Source organism: Phasianus colchicus, chromosome 10 (genome assembly GCF_987193195.1).
Source record: "Phasianus colchicus chromosome 10, bPhaCol1.hap1.1, whole genome shotgun sequence".
In the NCBI taxonomy this organism is placed as follows: Eukaryota; Metazoa; Chordata; class Aves; order Galliformes; family Phasianidae; genus Phasianus; species Phasianus colchicus.
The window spans coordinates 9,163,369-9,186,938 of NC_143445.1; the positions used below are offsets into that span (position 1 = coordinate 9,163,369).

The window sequence follows — 23,570 nt, forward strand, 5'->3', positions numbered from 1 at the left end:
TTTTAAAATAAATTTAGAGTACCCTCCCCTTCGCCTGGTCCATAAAGCTGTCCCTGGAGATGCTCAATTGAAAGGATCTGGAACTCATCACAGTACCATCTGCATCTCTATGAGAGGTGATCAATCATCCTGAAACTCTGAACACCCACAGTGTCATAATCTGCTGCAGTGTTCAAATCAGCCTATATGAAACAGTAAAGGGAGGAAGGATATGCTGTCTCTTCATGGCACAGTGGTCAAAGATCAGATTCCATGCCCTGACACACAACAAAACACCAACATTTCCTCATTTTTACAGCTGGTGCCAAAGACAGAGATAATTCTTCTTAGGGAAGATACACAGATAGAAGTGGAGAGCTGTGTGTGACACCAGCCCATACACTGCTCTGTACTGGATGATGGAACGTGCGCACAACCCAACACATGGGCTTAAGGAGGGAAAGCACTCCTCAGACCAGCTTCCCCTCCACCCACACAAAATCTTTGCATGGAAGTAAGAGTATAAAGTAATGCCTCATCCTACCATGGTCGGTGCATGAGGAGCACAAGGGGTTCTTTCTCCATACAAGTAAATTTAGAAGTTTAAGTGCAGTTCCGTGAAAGCTGTAGAAATCAAACAGATATGATGGCTCCACTCCCTTATGCTGAGATCAGCTCAGAGGCCAGACATACAAGACAGCTTTATCCAGCCCAGAGGAGCATTCATCTACCAACAAACCCAGTACATGGACTCTACTTTCACTTGTGCTGTCTGTAAGCATCAGTACTGTGCAATATGAGTGTTTCGGTCTGGCTTAAACCACCACCTGAGAGCACACGTGGCCCCTCATGCTACCAGAGTTGGCTTTCCCTGCCTGGAACACAGCTGAGTGATGTCAGGGTGGCAGAGTCACCATGCCACTGCTCCAGGGACCTTGAGTTCCCACTGACTGGTATAGCCCAGTGTGCCCAAGAGGCTGGTTAGGGAGGTACAGAGAGACCAAGGAATGCAACAGCCTGCCTTTTAGATCCTGTTAGCATTACAGAGAACAACAGCCCATTGCTTCTATGTTTTAGAGTTAGGATGCACTGGTACAAGCCATCAGTGCCAGTAGTGTTATATGAGATACCAGGAAAAAAGGTACAAGGCTTTACTCTCATTTCTGTTCTTAGCAGATGAGTAGGCAGTCTATTAAGAGAGTTTAATTAAATGAAGGATTTCTTATAACATCCTGGGATGAGACATGCTGTCATCACTGGCTTGGAACAAGTTCTGCTCAAAAAGTCACTCTTTGTCCAGGCTGGCAACAAATTGCTTGTTTTCTTAGACAAGAACACTGGGTAGTCCACAAGACTATGATTCATCCTCCACCATGAAGATCTCCACCCCGAGGTTCTCTAACAGACAGCTATTTGTACACATGCTAAGTCTTTTCTTAGCTTACCTTAAGACACCATCCAGCTTCTTTGTGTCCATTTTCACCTATACGAAGAAGCACATGAGATAGTTGAGGGCTTCGTTTACCACTTCACAGCTTGAGCTCCTGGATGCAGCCCTCCAGCACCAGAAATGAGATGTAATCATGAAGGTACCAATTCTGGGAAACACAAGCTGGGTTAAAAAAGCAGATACATCCTATCCCTAAAATTGTCTCTATCAGAGTCGAATAGAAAATGAAGTAATCTAAGGTGCTGTATCATGTAGCTGTGTGATATTTAAGGTTTTAAGGATTCTCTAGATATATGAACAAGATGTAGACCTTGCAGAAGCAACAGAGAAGCCTCCACTCACTTTTCTGAGTGTTATTATAACAGGAAGTAAAAGATGTGAGTGGGCAGGAGAAGGGGGTAGCTTGAAGCAGAAATATTTAAGGATTTTATAGATAAGAATGTGAACTAGAGGAGTTACTGCAGGATAAATTTATGCATTGGATTTTGCACTGAAGCATCCAAGAAGGTACCTAAGCATTGGACAACTGTCAAAGGGACATGGAGCCACACTATCACCATGGGATATATGAAAATCAAATAAATCTGACAGATGCCCTACATTTATGGATTAGAAGAAAAATTTCCCTGACAGGCTCAGAGCCCCAAGCCAATCCTACTGTGCTGCTGTATGCTGACTAAGAGGCAACTGAGGCATGAAATGCAACATCTGTGCCAGTTGTAGCTCTCTTCAGTCCCAGTATAGCTGAGGGTTTCTCAGTCCTGGCTGTTCAGAAGATCAGACCATAACTGAGATGAATCCCAGTCTCACTACCAACTGGCTCCTTCAGAGCTGCTTACAGCCAGAACAGACATCCAACACCCAACCAACACTGCTGCTGAAGAAAGAATTTTTGGAAGCAACTACCTGTGTGATAACTGATCGTCAGTAGGAGACAAAGACAGTCATTATTGCCATGTCTGCATCTCATCGACTTCACACTTCTCTGACAGAAGTTAGAAGGAAAGCCCATGAGACCTGCTGCCCCCCTCAACTTACCTGCAGGCCCACCAAGCTCACTGTGGAGACAGCTTTCATGATAGAAAGGGATTTCCTGAGGTCACAAAGTCACACCAGGATAGAAGAATGAAATGGAACAGCAAATCTCTACCCTCTACAAGAGTTCTGCCACTAGTGTTTCTGCTTTCTGGATGACTGCTGTTCAATCCATGCCATACATGCAGAATTAAGAACAGTTTGAGACTTCTTTGCCCACTGATATTTCTCTGCAGAAGAGGAGAATGCAATGCATCCAACACGTAACACAAGTTGTGTGAGCTCAGCTTTTCACGAGTCTTTAGAAGTGTGTCCTTCCTCATCCCCGGGTTTCATTCAGTGTCTCTCATAGAGGCTGATTTTCACAGATGTCTACACTGACAAATTTTCAAAGCCCAAAAGTGAACAGTACTCAAGACACAGTGAGAGTTGTTTGAGAACTGCTTTCCTATATTCACACAAACCATCTCAAGTCCTGACCTAGATCCCCTGCGTCCCAAGGAGGCCCTCCATCACACCAGCAAGCTTTGGTTCTGGCCCCGAGCACAGGAAAAGCCTGAACTTGTGAAACTGAGGTTAACAGGATTTGACTAAACATCTGGCTGTGGTCAGAGCTGAGGAAAGCACTCTGAGATGGGCATTTATGATACTGGCCCCAAACAATTGCTATTTCTTACGAAATGGAGAATTTTAAAGTTTGTTGCACACAGGATTGTTTATTGGCTTTGGTATTGTTTCCAATGGTTTCCTTTTCCAACACCCAGCTTGCAAAAGCAGTGCTCATCCCCTGCAGATACCTCCCTGGGCATCCACTGCATGCCCAGCCTGCTCCTGGCTGCTGCACTGCTCTTGGGGTTGGCTGAGCCCAGTACCTTTCCAATCCCAGTTAGAGTGAAAATGCTACCAGGGTTTGCAGATGTAAAGAAAACTTGGCTCAATGATTGTAAATTGGGCTCTGCTTGGCATCAGGGCTCCTCAGCAGCTTCTGAAACCCAGCCACTCTCGTTAAAGATGCTTTCTTTTAGGCAGCCAACTTTGAAAACCGCTGGCCAAAAATGTGTGAATTAGTCAGTTTATCTGTGAGTAATAGGAAGGGAGGAATAGTGATCCAGACTACAGCCCTGTCACACAGACTGAGAAGCTCCGTATAAAATGTTAAGGGCATTACTCATCCTGCAGCACTGCCATTCACTGAGGAAATACGCTTCTATTGCAAAGCCCTCGAGGATGGCATCCATCTGTCTCACGTCTGTACAGCACCCAGTTCAGTACACACTGGGGACACTCAGACTACCCAGCAGAGAACGAGATAATACTGATGCTTAGTCACTGCACATTCCCAAAGCACATAGGAAGAGGTGATCTCCTGCTCTCTGGGGAGATGGAGAGGAGTGTTTAATGAAACTGCATGGCGTAACATCCCCTGAAAACCAACTCATCTTGCTCATTCAGCAATACTACAGATGACCAGTCTGCACAAGCCCTGCTGTGATTTTCAGGTGAGCTCAGCCCTTACCTGTATGAAGAGCCTCATGCAGTACTGCCCAGGCTTGGACTCCCCAGCTACAGACAGTGCAGAGCAAAAGAGCCTTGCAAAGAGGCTTACCTGTGACCCTGAGTAGCCCTGCTGTGTGAACCAGTCCTTCACACACTCCGCACTGAGCTCTGACGGATTCAGAGCAGAAACACTTGGACGAGCATTTTCCTGAACAAAGGTCACTGTTCCACACTGTTTCTCCACATTAAAATAATCAGGTTAATAAATCAAATGAGCTTTCAGAATATTCATGTTCAAAAAGGATTAAACACATCAGGGTTTTTGCCAGAAATAGTGGGCCAGATGCAGGCTTTGACCCCTCTTTTGCCAAATACATGGAAAACATCTGTGTAGTCAAGCAAAACCTTGTAGCAAACCAGATCAGGAGAATTATGACTACGTTTGTGGGTTCCGGAGGCCCTTTGTTGAGATGGAAAATAAGCAGATTAATATGCAAGTCTTATAAAGTTAGGAATATGCATCAATTTATAGGGGCTTTTGTGCCTGCAGATAAACACTTCAGAGACTGCTTCATTTAAAAATGCACAAGACAAAGAACTAGAGCATTTCCACAAATCAGTATGACGCTCACCACTATCCATAGGTTAGATTCAATGCATAAATACAATAAAAAAGAAGCCACGCTGACAAGCTAGGCTTTTATTCAACAACATTCTAAGAATAACTCCGTAGGAATGGCAAATTCAGCAGGGATAAAAAAATAGCGAGTTTGTGCCTGTTCAGGACTAAATGATAACACTTCAATATTCACCCTTTACACAGCAATAGTACCATCAGGCCAGAGCCCTGTTAAGGGAGGAACTTGACAAACCCAGAGCAGAAGAACCACCTCTTGACAGCAGCACCCACAGCAACAGGAGCGAACGCTGGGGCCTGCCTTGTGGGGCTGTCCTCCCCAGCACTACACAGACAGACAGAAGGTGTTGTTCTAGACTATCACTGGAAACTCTTCAGTTGCTGTTTATATGATCAGTAGTCTTCTGGGAGCTGCAGCACCTGGGTCCTCCTTTCCTTCAGCTCTGTGATGACATAGGCTAAGCCACTCTGAAATGGCAAGAGGTACTCCCATGTTTTAACTGGAATGCTATCCTAACTTTTTATTTCTTGGCTTCACTTACTCAGTCAGGAGCATTTCTTACAGCACTGGGCCACCTTCCAGGCATAACATCTACCAAAGGCACCAAGGAGCTTGTCCTAGTTTTTCCCAGAATACAGCCCAGAGCAAAATGACTGCAACACAGCAAGTGCAGAAGAGAACTAGCAGCAAGGAGGTCAGATGGTAATTAAAACCAAGCCAAAACTGCCTGATCTGTGACCGAAAGAGAAAGCTATTGCAAACAGCAAACAAGTTCAGTCACAGCAACGCAGCTGCAGGGTGGCAGGGAAGGCCCTGGCACTCTCATTGCCCCATGCTGCTGTAGGACCCAGCACCCAGCACTGCCCTTTTACCACCACCAAAACCTCACTTCCTTCTGCCCACCACCAGCCAGCCTTTCTGGAGTCATGCTGGGGCCCAACATCACTGACATGAGGCCACATCTCCTCCTCTCCGACAGAAAAGATGCAGACTGAACCAGGGAGCCACAATACAGCGTAACACAAAAAAGAATCAGGCCCAAGTACCTAAGATCACTGCAGCTGGCACGTGTCACACATCTGCATTCATCCTCTTCCTAATTGATTCTCTCCAAACAATATCAAGGGATGTTTTTCTAAGTGTTGGATGTAGAGTTCAGACTCTGGATGCCTGTTCAGGTGCAAAGCCCTGGCATGCTCCTGAATTTATGTTAAGCCATCTCATTACTGCTGAACAAAAGCCAGTGAGTGAGTTGGCCACGGCTCAAAGAAATCACTTCTCAAGGCCATGCCCAATAAAAACAAACCGTTAGTGCAAAGTTACTGCACGTATGAAGGGATGTTAAGGAAGAAGGATGTTGTTGCAGCTAATGCCTCAGATTAAGAGATGAGAGATCTGCTTTTTATAAAAGAGATTCTCCATGTGATGTTGGACAAGCTGTATCAAACCCCTTTATTTCCATCTCCCTCTGAATAAAACAAGAATAATACTATTTCCCTGCTTGGTGGAGAGTTTGAGATCACTTTGTTCCTTATGCTTGTGATGACGTCCGCTGCTGAAATGTCTACGAAGCACAAGGAGACAGGAAAATGACTTGACCAACCACACCTGGCTGAATTTTTAAACTCAAAAGAACTGATTTTCATCCAGCTTCCAAAACTCAATCCTACTACAGGCTATCAGGCTAAGAAGAAGCACAAGAAACGACTCCCTGCAGGGCAGTTTTCCGCAGCAGTGACAAGCCCTGTGCCCAGAGCACCTCCCCAGCCATAAGCACGCAGCACAGCTCTGACAGGCCCATCCATTTTGTGTGGCTGCACTGCGTCCCAGGGGCTGCCATGCGGCACTGCTGCTCCATGCAGCGGGCTGCAAGGGCGCAGGGCCACTCTGCTGACTCAGAGGACATCGCAGGGCAGCCAGGGCTCCATTTCCCCATTTCTGGAGAAACGACCACGCCGCCTCCTACACGCTTGACGAAAGGATGCAGAGAAGCCATGCTGCTCCAGCGCGGGACGCAGCGCTCGGCGCTGACACGTCGCAGCTGGGCTGCTACCCACCGCCCTGAGAACGGCCTTCCGTCATGAAAAAAAGATTGCTTCAGGCTTGGCACAGGCTCGGAGGAAATTTTCAAGGCCTGTTTCTCCCACACATCCTCTGCACTAGCAGGATGATGATTATGATTATTACTATAGTTGAAGATTACAGACAAATGGCTTTCAGAACAAAACGTGTGACAACTCTGGCTTTTTAAAAATGCAAAGATGTTGTCAATGTTAGAATGGCTGCCACATACCCACACCACCTCCTTTCCCATTACCGTCCACAACACCGTGCAGCCCTCCGTAAAGTAAAAACACATGCTGGAGTGCTAATGAGAGCAGACGGGTAGGCTGAGGTTGCCAGAGTGCATTGCTGTGTATCAGTCAAGCAAGACAAAAGACAAAGGAGAAACACACAGGGCAAACACTCAAATAAACTTCCTTCTCTAACTGCACGTTAACTTAAAACCACAATAGGTTTACTCACACAAGTTCCACCCAGAAAAGCAACAGAGAAATACAGACACAAATCCCACTGGCCCCATGCACCACAGCTGCCATGAATGGCCCTTCTCCCACCTTCACCCATTGAGCTCCAACATCACTGCAAGGGCAGAAGTGGTGCCAAACCTGCACACAGCCTTAGCATGGCAATACCCTGTGAGCATTTTCATTGTCAGGATAGTTTCCTTCACACACAACTCAAAACCAGGCTTTGATGATGGTCTGACACTTGTGACTGCTGCTGCCACAGAGTGCAGCAGAGCGTGGAAAACAAAAGAAGTGGTAAGATCTCAGTGTTACACTTGGAACAAGTTAAAGCTCAAAGTAAACCTGGAAAAATCCCATCTTGTTCTGTTTTTGCACAGTTCTGCTCTATCCAAGCACAGCAAACCTCACAGGCATGCTGCCACGCAGCGCGGCCACGGCTCCAAATCTCCCGTCCTTCTCCTGCATGCAGCCAGGACCCTCAAGTCCCTGGGAGGGGATGGAAGCTATCCACGTGCTTCCAGATGCTCTGAGACACATTCTCATGGATCAAGCAGCCAGATAAGCAGTTGCAAGTGCAATCTGCAAGATGGAAAAAAGTGTTTTACCAGTCCTTCTCCATTCACACCTTTGCAAGCATAGTGCAAGGTAGGATGTGCTAAGCAGAGCATGGGAGAGCAAGCCCTGGGTGCTGCTGGATGGGGGTAAGCCAGCACCCTGGCACAGGCAGCCTGGTCTAGCATTAAATGAGGAGGTTGGTGGCCCTGCATGTGGCAGGGGGGTTGGAGATTCATGATCCTTGAGGTCCCTTCCAACCCTGGCCATTCTGTGATTCTGCTGGGGAGGCACTCATGCTGTCATCACATAAATCTTGCAAAAACACAACAGGGGCTGTTACCAGACTCGAAAAATGAAATGGAAAGAAAAGTCCCCACTAAGACATAATATAAAAACTAAATAAGGCTACAAGAAAAAACAGTTTTGCTCTTCCTCACTATGAAACACCTGGCTTGGTACCACATCTTGCCTCAGGTTTTTCAACACCTTGTGCCGTGTGCCATGGTGGGAGGTCACTCAGCAGCCCCAGCCAGCTGCCAGAGGGCTGAAGGTGTCCAAAACCCAATGTTTGGGAGAAGCTGAAACCTCTCGAAATCTGGTTTCACTCTGACTTACAAGAAAACTAACATTTGCAAACTTTCTCGTGACACAGAAAGATTTTCCCATCTAAAAAAGTATCTGGTAAGCATCAGTACGATGCATTCCTGCAATCAGCTATTCCCTCCACAAAACCCGGTAGTTCTGAATTAAATCAAGATGAAAAACCACAGCAAAATTGTCAACTAATTTCTACCCCCAGCCCATCCCAGAAAAAACCCTCAGCCTGGTTAAAACCAAGCAGGGGCTTTGGGGAGCTGATACAGGCTAGGAGGGTGCTCAGCGCCCTCTCTGCATGACACCACAGGCCTGTGGGTGACACCAGCTGCTGACCAGAGTCGCTTCAGCAGTGCCCAGGCAGTGGCTCTCTGCATCTAACCCACTGCAACATTTCTGGTGGTCCCAGAAAGTTACTGGCTGCCTCCCAGCTGCCATCTTCCTCTGGGAAAGTACAGTGTACCCAGTGTGTCGGGAAGCCCTGGGAAAGAAGGTACAGAGAAATTCCATGTTCAACCCACAACACACGGTTTCCTAATGCTCATTTACTTCCTCCCTTACCCATCCCAGAGACCATTATGGGTTTTCCCCATAGTCCGGTCTGAAGGAAGCAGCTCTTTGTGTCATTACTAATACATGTGGTCACTCTTTGAAGATGTGTCAACCTAGCATGACCAACAAATGTGGGAGGAAGAGGAACGCAACCAAAATCCGCTTGTTTCTGCCAGGCTGAAAACAAAGCTTCCAGCTTCTGGGTTGGCTAAAACACGCTCCCTCTGTGCCCACTGGTATCACATTGCTGTATCATCCCGGGAGGTTCCTTGAGCGTAATCTCCTTTGTTTGTTTGAACTGAGAATCCCGGGGGCGTTTTAAGCCAATTCTGGTAAATCAAAAGCAAAAACAAAAACCACCCTTCCACTCCAAGCATGCATCCAAAGAGTAACAAGGGAACAAGATGGCTCAGACCCCCTCTAGTCATGGCCAGGAGGCACGTAGCCCATGTTCTGCATAGCGTAGCTGTGGCAGGCAGGAGACAAGTGCGAGGAGAAAGCAAGGATAACAGTTATCATGGCCTGGCTGCTTTAACTCTGATATACATTCTCTCCACTCCAGTTTTTAGCAACAATAAGCGTGGAGGAGCCTGGGGACTCTGTGGCTGCATCGGGCCCCCCAGCCCTCCGAACTGCCCCTCTGGGTTGCCCCCTCTGCCCTGGGACAGAGAATGCTGCTGAGCAGGGCTCATTCCTGCCCCCATCACTTGTTGGGACCCATCTGGGCCCACCTCCAGGTCTGGGAGACAAGCATCTGCCTGGTACCAACTGCAACAGCTGAGCCAACCTGCTCCTGCCTGCTCAGCACAACACTCTGATGCCAAGATGAGATTCGAGACGATTCCAATTAGGGAAGTGGGGCTGTCACCATTTCAGCTGCACAAGCAAGATGAGACAACTCCCAGTGTCACCAAGTGCCTGCAGGAACACATTTACAAATCTAATCACCTCCCAGCACAGCCGGGCTGCCAGCGCCTGGGGAGGGCGGCAGGGGAGAAGAAAGATTTGGGGACTCTTCAGGAATATTAATTCACACTAATAGAAATTTGGATCTGCCCTTGCCTGCAATCAGCAGAACTGAGATGCTGCACCAGAATATTAATGCCAGTGCTCTGTGGGAGATGGAGCCCTCTCAAAGCCCCCTTCAAATTATCAGAATTAAATATCAAAAAGAGCAGCACAGCAAACTGCAATGCAGGTTTGGTGGAGGAAGCAGTGTGTTGGAGGAGGAGGTGAAGGTCACCGAAGGTGCCACTGCCTCCTGCTGGCTGCCCAGCCCCATGCTGCCCAGCGCACCAACCCTTCCTGCTCAGCACCCAAACTAGCTGTGAGCCCTGCCTCTCCTCCAACACACACTGCAACTGAGCTCTCAGTCCTGGGCTGATCAGGTGCATTCTGCACACATAATGAAACCGACTTCACAGCAGTGGAAAAAAATAGCTTTGCTACATGAGTGTTTTGTTATTCTGTTGGAATAGTTGTATGTGGGGGAAAGTAAAGACCTCTTACACTTCATTTAAAAGAGGCACTAAAGACACAGGGCATAAAGCTTAACTGACCAAAAGCAAAGCTCCTGTGCAATGCCTGGGGAACCTGGTGGCACTGCAGGGAGCCTGCCACATATGTGGCTGATGAGAGCTGCAAAGCACTGACAGTCAGAGTGAGGATAAACCTCTCTAAAAAATACTGAGACTGCAGAATGAAAGCGCGTCATACTCCTTCTGAGTCCTTCCTGCATACCCCTCCTCTTCAGGAGCACATTAAGGCTGGGGAGCTCAGTACCAGACAAGGCATACACGCTCCTGTGCCACCCCTGTGCCCAGGTACCTTGTGCCCCTTGGCTGCAGGGAGGGACAGAGAGCTGGGACGGGCCTGAAGTGCAAACAGATGGCAAATCTACCAGGAAGGGCCAAACTCTGGCTCTCAAAGCACAGGGAAAGGATGTGTGTCCCATCCGGAGTGTGCCATAGGGCCCTGCCAGCACCTGCTTCCCCTCACCAGGCTGCTCCTTTGCCTTGCTCGGCTTCCAGCAGGAGCTTCTGTTCTTCACCATTAGAGAACAGCACTCCCTCACACTGCACGGCCTCATCCCCACCAGCATGGATGGAATCAGTCCCTGACAGCCTGAGGGTGACCTGCTGCTCCTCGGCTACGGACAAAAAGGGAGAAGTTACGGGTTTTCACTTTTGGAACTAAATTACTCCCAGTTAAAACTAATGATTTACTTTTTTTTTCTGCACCAACAGAAAAGTCGGTCTAGCTAGGCACTTTTTTTAAAAAAAAGTCTCTAACCATCACGTTAGAGCCTTGTCTTAAACTTTCTGTATGCTCAGCACTACCAAATGCATACGAAGCGGCAGCACATCAGCACCCGAGGCTGCCATCTAACCGGTGAGACGCGTTCGGGAAGGTCTCTGTTTTCCCCGTCACTGACATGACAGATCTCAATCGCCGAGATAGCTTGTCATCTGGGTGAACGAACGAATGAGGAACAGATCGGCTCCGTTTGCCATTATCACCTCTTTTATTGCCGTGTAGCGGGCGGCTCCAGCGGGCACGGAGACGAGGACGGCAGCCCCCGCTGCGGCGGAAGGGGTCGGGCCGGGAGCGCTGCAGGGCCGCGGGTGGGCACCAGGAGGAGCTGCCGCCCCGCACCGCCGCGCTGCTGCGGCTGCTGCTGTTGCTGCTGCTTGGCCGCGGGCTTCGGCGAGGGGCTCCCGAGCCGCCAGCCGCTCCGAGGGTCCGGCCGTGCCCGGGTCGCCGCCACGGGACGGGCAGGCGATGCCCGTTTTTCCCACCATGCCCTCCGTGTCCCTCAGTGCCACGTCTCCGCGGTTCCCGAGTCTGTAGAGACACCAACTGGCGATTTGGCACAAAATTCAGGACAGAGGAGTGCACTCAGGACTGCCTTCCCAAAGGAGCCAAGCTCACCAGCTGCTCCCTCAGCAGGAGGCCAGGGCCCTGGCACAGCAGTGACTGCAGCAGCATGAGCCAGGGATGGCATTTTCTGGTGCCTGCCAGTGCTGGCCCCACAGAGCCCTGTGCCTTCATGCCCACACCCAGAGCAGGGCTCCCATCCCTTCACACGTTGGTCATAGTGAAAGGCCTGTTTAAAGCCACTATCAGTTCATCACTGCCCCTCCACACCCGCAGCCAGACTGGTGCCCCCAGGCTTTCACACCTGTTCTCCTCCCTCCCACTGCAGCACAGCCACTCTGCTCTGCTACACTGCCCTCCCAGCTCACCAAACCTCTCTCTGGCACTACCTTTATAGATCACAGGAAAACGTGGGTGTAAGTTTGTGTGCTTTTTGTTAAGCGTCCAGTGAAATAAGCAGAAAGCAATCACACACTGCCTGCACCCCGCAAGCAGCAGCACATATCATTTCAACATCTTTGCTCCTGCATGACTCCATTTCTCCTGCCCTGCTTGCTCTTCAGCAGTCCCTCTGAGCCCGCAGCCTTTCTTCTTCTGTTGTTTCAGACCCAGTTGAGGTTTCCATGGCCCTGCACACAGCCTAGCACAGCCCGGCCAGACAAAATCATGTCGATACAACTCGACTTGCACTTGTTTCCAGTCATATGAAGAACTCCTCCTCTTCCTCCTCAGGCCTGGTTCCAGGGCTGGCTCTCCATGTTTGCACATGGGACCCCGGAGCCCCGTGCCCCGCTCCTTTCCTCCTGTTGGCCACAGAAGATGGCGGCCGTGCACAGTGCGGGGCGGTGCAGGCCGCGCCCGGCAGCCATGGCTGCAGAAGGCCGTGCTGCAGCGAGCAGCGGCAGCCCGCAGTTCTGCCCACAGCCAGCCCCGTGTCCACGTCGGTTTCTGCCACCGGCCGGCACGGCCAGCCCTCCTGCTGCCTGCTGCTTGTGAGCACGTGGCGGGAGGGCACCGCCGCACCCCAGGAAGAGCCGAAGAGGGCCTGGCCTGGCACGGATGTCACTCTGCCCCTCGAGGTCCAGGGCTGCTGGCCTCCCTGCTCCGTGCTGCGCAGAGCAACAGGGAGAGGAGCTGCGATGGGGCTGCGTGGCAGTCCTTCAACGCTGACAGCACTGCGCCGGTTGGGAAGCCCAGTGTTTGTTTCGTTCTGCTTGGAGCTGTCCTGCACCTGTTGAGGAAAGGTGGAGAGAACTCCCTTAAAGCACGGTGCTAGCTTTACTCAGGCAACAGCACTCTGAGCCCCCTGCGATGGGAGGCACTTGGAGTGCAGGCCCCACCTGGAGCTCCAGAGCCACTGCAACCACTCAGGACTCCGACCCATCCCTGAACAGGTCCATGGGTGACACTGAACTGGTGGGAGGCACATGCTGAGGCTGTCCTGGAGAGAGGTGTGCAGGCAGAGCAGCACAAAAGTAGGCCAAACAGAATAGGCAGGCTGATTTGTAATAGTGATCTCACCAAGAAAGGAAAATAAAGAAAACAGGACATATATTTACATAATTTAAATACCCAAATAATAATAAATATAGCCAAATAGCAACCCAAGAGGCCAGAGATGGGAGGAGTTGTACCAAAGCAAAGAGCACACAGCTGAACTTCCCTCTGCTCCCGTGTATAATCACAGTGAGCACCATCTTTGTCTGATCTGATTTGTGCTCACACACTCTCAGAGCTGTGCACCACAGCAGAAAGGGGTTGACTTTCACACGGCATTTATTTAGCCCTTTTGCCCAACTGCAATTACAAAACTACTGTGGGTGATGTTGCATCAGCGCTGTACTTGCAAAACACCTGGTTTGGGATGGTACAGTGCTAAAACTCGGCTTTCAGAAGCATTTATAAGGTCACATCAGAAAGAGAACAGGCTGCTGCTATCATCTGATTTAGGCAGGAAAGGGAAAAGGTGAACTCAGTGGGTCAAAAAAAGTACTATACTTTCTTCTTCAGGCACTAACAATATGCAAGCATTCTAAGGATCTGTGCTCACATTTATCAATGACATCATAGCACTGGAAGGTGATTGCTGAGTTCATGAATTAAAAACAAAATATGGACAAGCAAAACCTTAATTTCCATTTTGAATCAGTCCTGCTCTTTGCTGGAATTAAAAAAAAAAGAAAAAGGCATCTCGTCTGCAAGCACCATGCACACACATACCTGAAGCAGAATTTTATTTCCTTCATAGTCTTGTGTTTGCCACCTGGTCCTGCTGATAGGAATACATGGATTGGGCAGGAGAGGCACCAGCTGCCCCATTTCTTGCACCTTGAACTGCAAAAGTGATGACTCCTTGGGCTCAGCAGCCATCCCAATGGGCAGCTGCTTCAGGCAGAGCTGGACAGCAACGGTTTTAGTGGCATACAGCATGAAGACACAGAAATTGCTTTTCCGGATGGTTGCTTCTTTCCGTAGGATCATCTCATACAGCCCTACTGCATCATCATAGTTATCAAAGCTGCAGTAGAGGGTCACACGCAGGATTTCGGGGCTGCAGCCCACCCGCCGAATGCCCCACACAGGCATCTGGTCGTCTAGGCCATAGAAGTCCTGAGGAGCTGGTGTGTGGGGAAGACGTTGTGCCCAGGTCGGGACACACTGGTAGTGCCAGGGTGGCTGCTGGAGGAGATCCTGGACCTGGAGAATCCGCTCTTCTCCCAGGTCCTCATGCAGAAAAAGGAAGACAGATATCCCAGGAAAGCTGCAGTTTCTCCTTTGGTACCTCTCATAGTATTTCAGTGGAGCAGCTCGCTCAGACACAAAGAAAAGTCGAACATCTGGGCAGATCCACTCCATGAGCCGATCCAGAGCTTGCTGCAGAAACGCCGAGTATCCTGAGTTGGCGAGAAGATGCACACTCATCAGAGGCTCTGCTCTGTCACCCATCATAAAGCTTCTCCTCAACAAACAAAACCAAACCAAAAATAGGAGTTTCCTCCTGCAGCGTTTGGAGTGGCAGCAATGCAGGCACTGCACTCTGAGGCAGAGAAAGAACTCGCTCACTCAGGAGCTTTGCAACAACGCAGTGAGGTGACAGGATTGCACACACGTGCACAAGGCAGGAAAGTGTGCCATGGTGTGACGGGACCAGCCCCAGTTTGCTCACGTCACATCAGAGCTCAGATGCAGATGGACATCTGAGCCAGCAGTATGACCCAGATCTGGTCACTGGGTGCACACTGCCGATGTGTTGAAGCACTGCTGTGCTGCAGTGGCTCTGTCCCACCTGGAGCGGGGTGGTGGAGGGCTGAAGCAGGAATGCAGTCCTCTCCCACCGGCACGCATCTCCGGGTGCTTGCAGTGTGTGAAAACCTCAGCGTGTGTTCCTGCAGCCAGTTGCTGCACTTCAGCTTGCTGTGATCTCCCCGAGCCACACCCTTCTGGGGCACATAGATAAGCTATTCTTTAAAAACAAGGAAGGAAAGTGGACTAACAAAGGGAAAAAAACCCATGTGAACAGGAGAGATAACAATGAGGGCCCATATGAATTGGCCCCAGGCGCTGCAGGAGAATCCCAGGCTCAGGGCTGTGCACCTCGCGGGGCAGCAACTTGCTGTGCAGAAATCCCAGCATGTGGAAGGGTCTGCTATTCAGAATGCTGAACTTGGGCTATTTTTTTTTGAAATTAAATACAGCCCTAGCTTTGTATGTACCTGAAGAAAATCTCCAGGGTCTAATGGTACAAGGATCTGTGCTTCAGATTTTTTTTATTTAAAGATGGCACTCAGTAATAGAAATACAGTCATGAGACCAAAGTACAGTAAGAACTTAAAAGTTCAGCTTGTACTGACATAGACAAAGCTACCTGCAGCACTTCCAACAAGTTGTAACTGTTGGGACAGAGACAAAAATATCCAACCCCTGGACAATCGCAGGAAGAGTGAAGGCTATGAGTGTTCAAAACATTAAAATGCTGTATGTGAGCACTGAACAACACAGGGTATTACTGAAATATAGAAAAAGGAAGTGATTCATCAACTCTTTGCTACAGGGAAGAAAACAAAGAGGCAGGCAGTCGTCTGCCTTCCTGCGGGTGAGAAAAATGGGAATTCTGCCTGTGCAAGGAAAACCAAATCTCAGAGCTCATCAGGACTGAGCTGGGAGTGGGCAGCAAGGTGATCACTGTCCATGGCGGGGCAGACAGGGATACTTGTGTGGCCAGGTGGCACCAGCCCTGCGGGTACCTTGTGGGGACACGGCGAGATGACAGGGCAGGTAACTACGGAGAGCAGGACTGATGGGATGGACAACACCAGCTATGTGTGCTCACCTGGTGGAATCTCAGTCTGTTGCAGGACAAGCTGCTTGCTTCCCCAGGCATTTCCCAGCACTGGATCACACTGTGTGCCCATGCAGTCCCATCGATCACTTGCGCTGCTCTTTCACCCCCATTTCCCTGCTCACATCACATCAGCCTGGCTGTTCTGCAGGGCAGCAGCAGCGCAGGGGGAAAATGGCAGTGCCTGTAATATGAACGCTCACAGGGCAGCCACAGGGCTGTGAGCTGGGATGAGGGCAGCTCAGGAATGCTGCAGACAGCAAGTCCCACTCCAGCTCCCAGCACAGCTGGTGGGAGCCAAACTGGCTTCCAGGTGGCCCCACAGAGACCATAGAAGGGCACTGGCATCTCTCCTTCAAAGAGTGGAGTCTGAACTAGCCCTGAATGTGAGCAGCTCCTGCCTTTCTCTCCGCTTCCCCTTCCCCCAGCTTTCCAGTCTGGCTGCCAAGCGGAAAAGCACATTATTCATTGTGACCTACCCAGCATGCCAAGAAAGATTGCTGTAAGAGATTAGGAAAATAGCAGCTCAGCCCTGTGTGCAAAATCAGCCTGCACTCACAGAGTGCCCCGGAACACCATCCGCACATGGCAGCGCCAGGCAGCACGGTACAGGGTACAGCATGCTGTGGAGAGCTGACCTGGTAAAAGCATGTGAGAGGTACCGAGCACAGTATAAGCATGAGTAGGCCCAGCATAAATGAGTGCCCAATGCGAACAGCTAACAAGTACTGCATTGTGTGAGGCTCAGAGTCTGTGATATGTTTCAAGTCCTATGGTGCAAGGGCACAGCAGAATTATAACTCCTTTCCATAATGAGCTCTTTGATTGCTCCCAGCCCTCTGAGGTGCTGAGCCCTTCACTCCAGCTGACACCCAAGGACTGATGACGCACCACGGGATTTAATAAGTTCATTGTAACTTCCGTAACGAAGCAACATGGCAAGGTTTCAGGCATTGCACACTGTAGGTAATTAACTTCCAGGAGGGCGACTGAATTACTTCAGCATCTCAGGAGCAGGCCTCATTAAATCCAGGCACTGTCTTGGGCTCATTAGCTTTTAAGAGAATTTTTTTTTCTGCCAATTTCAATTTCTTTCTGCACCGAGGCCAATGACAGTTATCTACAGCAGCACCAAAACAAAAAGCAGAAGTAGGGCCCTACTTGAGCACCATAAGCTTTGCAGTCTGCCTCCTGCCCCAGGTGCTGTGCCCCCAGATTCATTATTTCTGAGGAAAGTAAAACCCCAGCGGCCAGAGGAGGAAGGCAGTCTGACCTACTGCACTGACAAAAGGGGACTTCTCTCCCAAGTAGTCCTTAATTCTCCTTTTTAACGAGCTAATAAAGAGGATCCAGCAGGGATCTATCAGCAGCTAGACACAGAAAACAGAGCTCACACACAGCAAATCAGAATTCAAGCAGAAAACAGGACAAAAACGGAGCCATAACCAGAGCAGGAAGGGGAAGGCCGGCACGGCCACAGCTCCTCCTGTCAGTGGGACACAGCACCTCAAGGCTCAGCCTTAGGAAACACTGCGCCAGGCAGTGCACACAGCAGACAGGCTTTCAAGGTGCACAAGAGATCAAACAAAAAGGAGTTTCCTGAGCTTCCTCCTGGGGCAGACGGGGAACAGGCAGCCTCAGCAAGGCACAGACACATAGGATCTAGCGAGTTATGTAAGGAGCTTACATTCAGCGTGGCTGAAGGCGACTCAAGAGAAACCCTCCCAAGGCCAGCAGCAGACATGAGCAGAGGCCACACCACACTGGGTGCTGATAAACGAGCTGCCAGGAAACAGGATTTCTCTCTCTGGACTCATAAACACTCACCTGGGCAAAGTCAGACGTATCTCCATGTTCACACTCACCCACTGTGATGCCAGGGGGCTTCTTCAGCAGTTTAGCCTGTGGTATCAGCTCCTCCCAGCAGAGGGATGGCAGGCACCACAGGCGTGCATTTGGAAACGCAGGCAAAGGACCCACAGCCACTGCTTTGCTCTGAAGAGCTGACCATGCTGAATCAAGTTCTGTGTTTGTTACAGCAGAAAGCAGAAAGGCTACAGCCTTTTTCAACAGATACATTTCCAGCACAGCTGAGACCTCGCTATTCCCTCTACTCCTTTTTTTTTTTTTTCTCTTGAAGTTTTAGTAAAATGCTGTCCCTTAAAAACTTGGCTTCATTTCAAAGTTTGTAAAAATAAAGAAATTTGTTAGATGTAAATACAATGGCAGGCTGCTTAAAGCGAGAGCCAGTGCTGTGTCTTTTATAGTATAAATACAAAGTGATCACAGCTGAGGCTCCAGGTACCAATCTCATGAAATTCGTAAATAACCAGGATTAAAATAAAGGTTAAAAAAGCAAACCAACCAACAAAGGAACAATAACACTAACAGCCCACTTGGAGAGACAGCATAACTGTCCTGGGTAGAACCACATCTACACTGCACTTTTATAGCACAATTCTTACTGCAGCTAACAAAAGAAAAGCTTTAAATGCAGAATCAGTGACTTGAAAATGACAAGCTATATCCTGCCATTTGGAACAGCGTTCTCAGTTTCCTCTGTATATTATTTGTCAGTTCCTTGCTAAAATCTCATCTCTCCTTTGCTCTTCCTTTTCACATCCCAGAAAACAGGAGCTTAAACACGTGTTTCAGACTGATCACACTGACTATTTCATTTACTGTCCAAGACACCAGAATCACTAACAGAAAACTTCCATACAGAAAAAACACCACCTCACATGCTACTTCAAGCCTAGCTCTGGGCTGGCAAATCCTCCTCCTAACCCTGAATTGTTTCTAAGAACTGGAAGCTAATGCTCAGAGCCCACCTCACCTTTAATCACAGTGATGAGTAAGAGTCAAGGAGCTGCAGAACAAGCTGGGAAGGCTCCGGACACTCTTGGACAGGCAACAGACTGCTCACAAGGAGTCCCATTTTCTGCTGCTTTTGACAAGAAACCCTTTGTGCAAGCTTACCACCCAAACCAGACATCTTAGCAGGCTACATTACCATATACATGCCACCTATCAGGCACCTTGCTAGCTGCTTATGACATATGTGAATAAAAAGATTCCAGTCATCCAAAATATCTTGTTCAATGCTTTTGTTGTTACAATGGTACATGACTATAATCTCAACCCTTTAAAATGAACCTGTGTATATATGTACCTTCCAATAGATATAAAACTTGAAATCTACTCCTCATTTTAAAACTTTTGAAAAATAAAACTGCATGTTAATAGGTTGTAACAGCATTTACCTGTACATTAACTCAAGGAAAGCAAACTTACTAATAATTACTCTCATAAATGTGATCATGCAAACCTATTAATGAGCTTTAAACTAAGATACAAGTAAGTTTAAAGGTGAACTAAGAAAGAGACCAAAAGTGAAATCAGGTAAGGAGCAGCAGAATTCTACTATGGAATCTAAAAAAATCTCACTAATCCTAGAATCATATGATTCACTAATGTACACAAACAATGTAAAGGCACAGGCATCAAACTCACCTTAAGCAGAGTCAGTGATACCTTGTTCAAAAGTGTCTGATCAAAGTTTTCACATTTCCATCTTGAACTCCTTGGTATTGTGATCTGGTTATTCAATGGTAAAGACATTTCTAAAAGGTGACTTCAGTAGAAGTCCCTTCCTGAACATTTAGTGTCTCCAAAATTCTATTAAACTTGAAATGGAAATGATATTCTGGTATTTGTTACTGAAATAGCTATCACCATCTGTTATTCCTTTAGCAACTCTAGCGTGCAAAGCTGGCCAAAAAAATAAGATAAAAAAAATCAGACCCATCAACCCCTTAAACAGCTAGACAGCTGTTCATCTAACATTCAGGCTTGTGACATCTAACTTCATGCTTGCCATGAGCAAAGCAATCAGAGGCAGAAAGCTTCAGCTGATGCACAGCAAAATTACAACTGCAGCACAAAGTCCAAATGTCGTGGCTAGCAACATTAATATCTCTAAACCACAGGGGAAAAGGCTATGAACTCCCTCCTTCCTGAAAAGCACACAGGAAAGCATTAAAATAAAACTGTCACATGAATGCTATTAGGACTAAGATACACAGAAAAGAAAGCCCTCATACCAACGCATGGAAGAACTAGATACAATTTTAGGAAGACCTTAAGACACAATCCAAAACTAGACTGGCTAAACAATTATTAGTTTTCTAATGTCACTAGAAAATAGACATACAGACATTTAATAATTGCCCCCGAATTCATTTTAGAGAATCTGATGACCTAGCTGGATTCTTCGTGAACAGTAGCAGGTTAAGCTCCTCTTTGGTTACCTTCCTTCTACTTAATTGAACGTAAATCATGAGTTAGGGAAAAGTCTTATTTTTATTTAGTAAACTTCAATAAAGCCTTTATAAAAAAGACAAAACAGGCCTCAGAATAAATCGTGCTGAAACCATCCCAATTCCAGTCCTCCTCCTTAGAAGCAACCCACCACTGAACAACAGCCAGGCTTTCCATCTTAACAGGCTGTAGAGAGGGGTGAAACTGGAGACACATTATCAAAAATACACTTCAGGTGAACTGCTACATCACACAACAGTGCATTTGCTTAATATCACTAATGAAGAAATAATCTGGCAGTACCGTAGTGCTCTACAACCAACTTCCTTTTTGCTTCACCTCCAGCTCCACATTTTGGGAAGTCCATCCCAGTATGTTTCAGTATCTATAGATGAAAACAACGTGAACCAAAACAAAACCAGCATCAAATTAAAACAAATATTTACAGCAGAAAAACTGTGTAGTATGCAATATGCATTGCAATGTCAGAAAAACAGTTTAATAAAAACTCTGCAGTACAATGCACGCTTCAAACAAATTCTATGAGAATAATAGTGCCACTGAACTGCAATTTTAAATCTATTTTAGCAGCATGCTGACAAAAAGGATAAAAGCTTTGGTTTAAGAACTGAAAGTTTCATTATAGTAACATTTTTTATTGCATGATTAAAATGCATTTTTAAAAGCAAATAGTGCACACTGGCTTCACTTTAATCTCCTGAAATACGTACTTATGATGGGAAACCCTGGGGCTACAGATCCATCTACAGTATTAACTGACAAAATATAATCCCAGTATGCTTCCCCGGAGGACAGTATTTAGTTCCAAATATTGCCATTCCTGCACTCTAACACACTTGAATTGTTTGTGTACACTAGATCCATTTATTTTAAAATTTTGTCTACATTTAGTGAAATAAAAACATCGCCCTGTACAATCCACCATCAGCAGTGAGTACAACAGCAAAAATTATTATACAGTTTATACACACTAATATCTTTTCCTTTTTCCTATGAAGAAACCAGAACAAACCTAGAGTATAATTTAGAAGAACTCAAATTACAGAAGGGAAAGTCAAAATTATTATGGTCTTTTCTGAGCCCCCAGTAATTGCTGATTCATGTTGTTCAAACAATGAGTGCAGCTGGAAGAGTGAAACATGCTCAAGTTGTATTCTCGGGTCTTCAAAAGGTTACCAAATATTTAAATTAAACATGGCTAGTTAAAGAAACATTTGAAGCAGAGCAATATAACTGGGAATTCTGTCTTACCAGTTGTGGTTGTTCTTTTAACCCAACTTATACAATGCGCGAAGTGCTAAGCAACACTACAGAAACACGTTTACATCAACACTGAAGATCTGGGGAAATGAAATTCCAACAATTTTATTTTTTTAATGAGCTGTATTTTCTAAATTTGTTTTTATTTTTCTGTTTTCATACAGTATTGAAAACAAACGCGGCACATTCACATTTTCCCAAAGAATTGTAAGGATGATCTCTACAGGGATAACGTTGAAAAGCCTGAAGCTCAATCAATTCATGTTGAAAACTCTCAAAAGGAGTAAAAGGCTTGATCTGAATGGTCTAGAACATGTATTGTAATTTAATAGAAGAGATGGTCGTCTTAATATTAATGATTTAAAAGAACTTCCCAGTTCATGCGAAGAGTACAGTCCAAGAGTAAATCAAATTTTCTGAACGCATTTTATGCTACGTAAGTGTATACTTTGCGATCCTCAGGTGTTCGTGCCAAATATTCTCTCTCAATAAGTCCTTCAATACGTTTTTTAATAACAACTGGACTTGGTAAGAATCGGGCCTTCAGCTGCTGAGTTACCTAAAACATAACATTAAAAACAATAACATAAAATTACAGGTCAAGCAAGATCATTAAGTATCTTAACTGATCAAAATAATCAGAAAGTTCTACATAGGCAGGGCTGGCTACAACCATGAAACAACAATCAATCTTCACTATCCCATCATTTTTTCCCTTTGGCTGCCTGCTTAATTTTGAGAGAAGAATGGTCAACCTGGAGACACTCAATTTCACAACCACAGAAGAGTGCAAGAGTGGAAAACACATCCCATTTGCAAAGGTGTCAGAACTCAATGAGCACTCTCTCTCACTCTTTCTCTGCAGAGTTTGGAACTCTCAATCTTGGACCCAACAGTTAGCAACAAGATAAAAGCAGAAAAATAATTCATGCTAAGCACAGTGGTTTTCATTGCCAATTGGTACTTATGGAATATGATGACATTTTAATAGCAGTAAAGAGAGGAAGGAAAATCAGATACACGTGAGTACATTCTAAACTACAGGGTATGGATTTAGGTGTCTTTAGATAAATGGGAAAAACAGGATGGATTAATTACAATCTGTCAAAAACCCTCCAGAACCATGTTAGACTTGGGTAACTTACATGAATCAAATGGAAAAACAAAAGTAATTTCCAAATCCATGTTAAAACTATGTACAAATATACCTCTGCTACTAGCACATTGTGTTGCATCTTCTTTCTAGATTTCATTATCCGAACTATAGCAGCTTCTATCTCATGTTTTCTGTCATCGTCTACTTTCTGCCTTGTTTCTTTCCTTTCTGGATCAGATTCTCCTTGTTTGGCAGCAACTAAAAGGAAAAAAAAGAGAACAAAGTATCTTAGCAAAGTTAAAATTAATGTTGTGCAAGCTTTAGCTTTGCTATTTATTTCATTCAGAAGTCAAATAATACTTTACCAAGTTTTCACATTCTCAAACTCATTTTTTTTTGTGAAAAGCAGCCATAAGAACATATTAACATTTTCTGGCATATTTTGATAGCAACTGACAAGGTAGCAATCTGTTATTCAATTACTGCTATGTTAAAATTTGAGCAGCACTCAGACCTGCTTACAGGCACAACCGCCCCCATGCTCCCATTAAATATTTTTCTCTTTAAAGTAATGAAATTCATTAATTAAAACACACAAATGATTCAAAGCTTTCTTCATAAACTAGTTAAATACTTAAAAAGTTCCTCAGCCAGATGAAACAGTCCAATCTTCTTTATCCTCTTCATCTCAGCTGTTTCACCCTTGTATTCTGCTCTCTTTTATTCATGCTTTGTTCCTGCCCTGTTCTCACCTTTTCACCCCAATATCATCATAAGCAATCCCTCTTCCCACACTGCTCCCACTGATACTTCACTCAAAAGCCCC

At 46.6% G+C, this 23,570-nt stretch overlaps 2 protein-coding genes across 8 annotated transcripts in view; both read right to left on the bottom strand.

Moving 5' to 3' along the window:
* Positions 1 to 12,125: 12,125 nt before the first annotated feature.
* Positions 12,126 to 19,991, bottom strand: FAM124B (family with sequence similarity 124 member B). Of its 6 annotated transcripts, none has more exons than XM_090147239.1 (3): positions 19,561 to 19,991; positions 13,929 to 14,602; positions 12,126 to 12,939 (listed from the first exon to the last, which is right to left on the bottom strand). In XM_090147239.1, the coding sequence occupies exons 2-3, from the start codon at positions 14,562 to 14,564 to the stop codon at positions 12,409 to 12,411; spliced, it is 1,167 nt and encodes a 388-aa protein (XP_090003365.1). In that variant the 5' UTR covers positions 14,565 to 14,602; positions 19,561 to 19,991; the 3' UTR covers positions 12,126 to 12,408. The 6 variants fall into 6 exon arrangements, with proteins under 6 accessions (XP_090003365.1, XP_090003363.1, XP_090003362.1 ...); XM_090147237.1 differs by having other exon boundaries at positions 13,929 to 18,059; XM_090147236.1 differs by having other exon boundaries at positions 13,929 to 18,071.
* A 1,736-nt stretch (positions 19,992 to 21,727) lies between these two features.
* The window catches only part of CUL3 (cullin 3), a 49,947-nt gene continuing 48,104 nt past the window's right edge, over positions 21,728 to 23,570 (bottom strand). For both annotated transcript variants that reach the window (XM_031596372.2, XM_031596373.2), the window contains exons 15-16: positions 22,857 to 23,002; positions 21,728 to 22,207 (exon numbers count right to left, since the gene is read on the bottom strand). In XM_031596372.2, coding sequence (XP_031452232.1) covers positions 22,076 to 22,207; positions 22,857 to 23,002 — 278 coding nt within the window. In that variant the 3' untranslated portion in view covers positions 21,728 to 22,075. The remainder of the gene's footprint in view (positions 22,208 to 22,856; positions 23,003 to 23,570) is intronic.

Bases quoted from the DNA above. Each gene is read 5' to 3' on its own strand.
- FAM124B (XM_090147237.1), bottom strand. From the start codon at position 14,657: ATGATGGGTGACAGAGCAGAGCCTCTGATGAGTGTGCATCTTCTCGCC. The intron at 12,940-13,928 runs GTATGTGTGTGC...TTTCCTCAACAG, and splicing joins GAAATAAAATTCTGCTTCAG to GTGCAGGACAGCTCCAAGCA.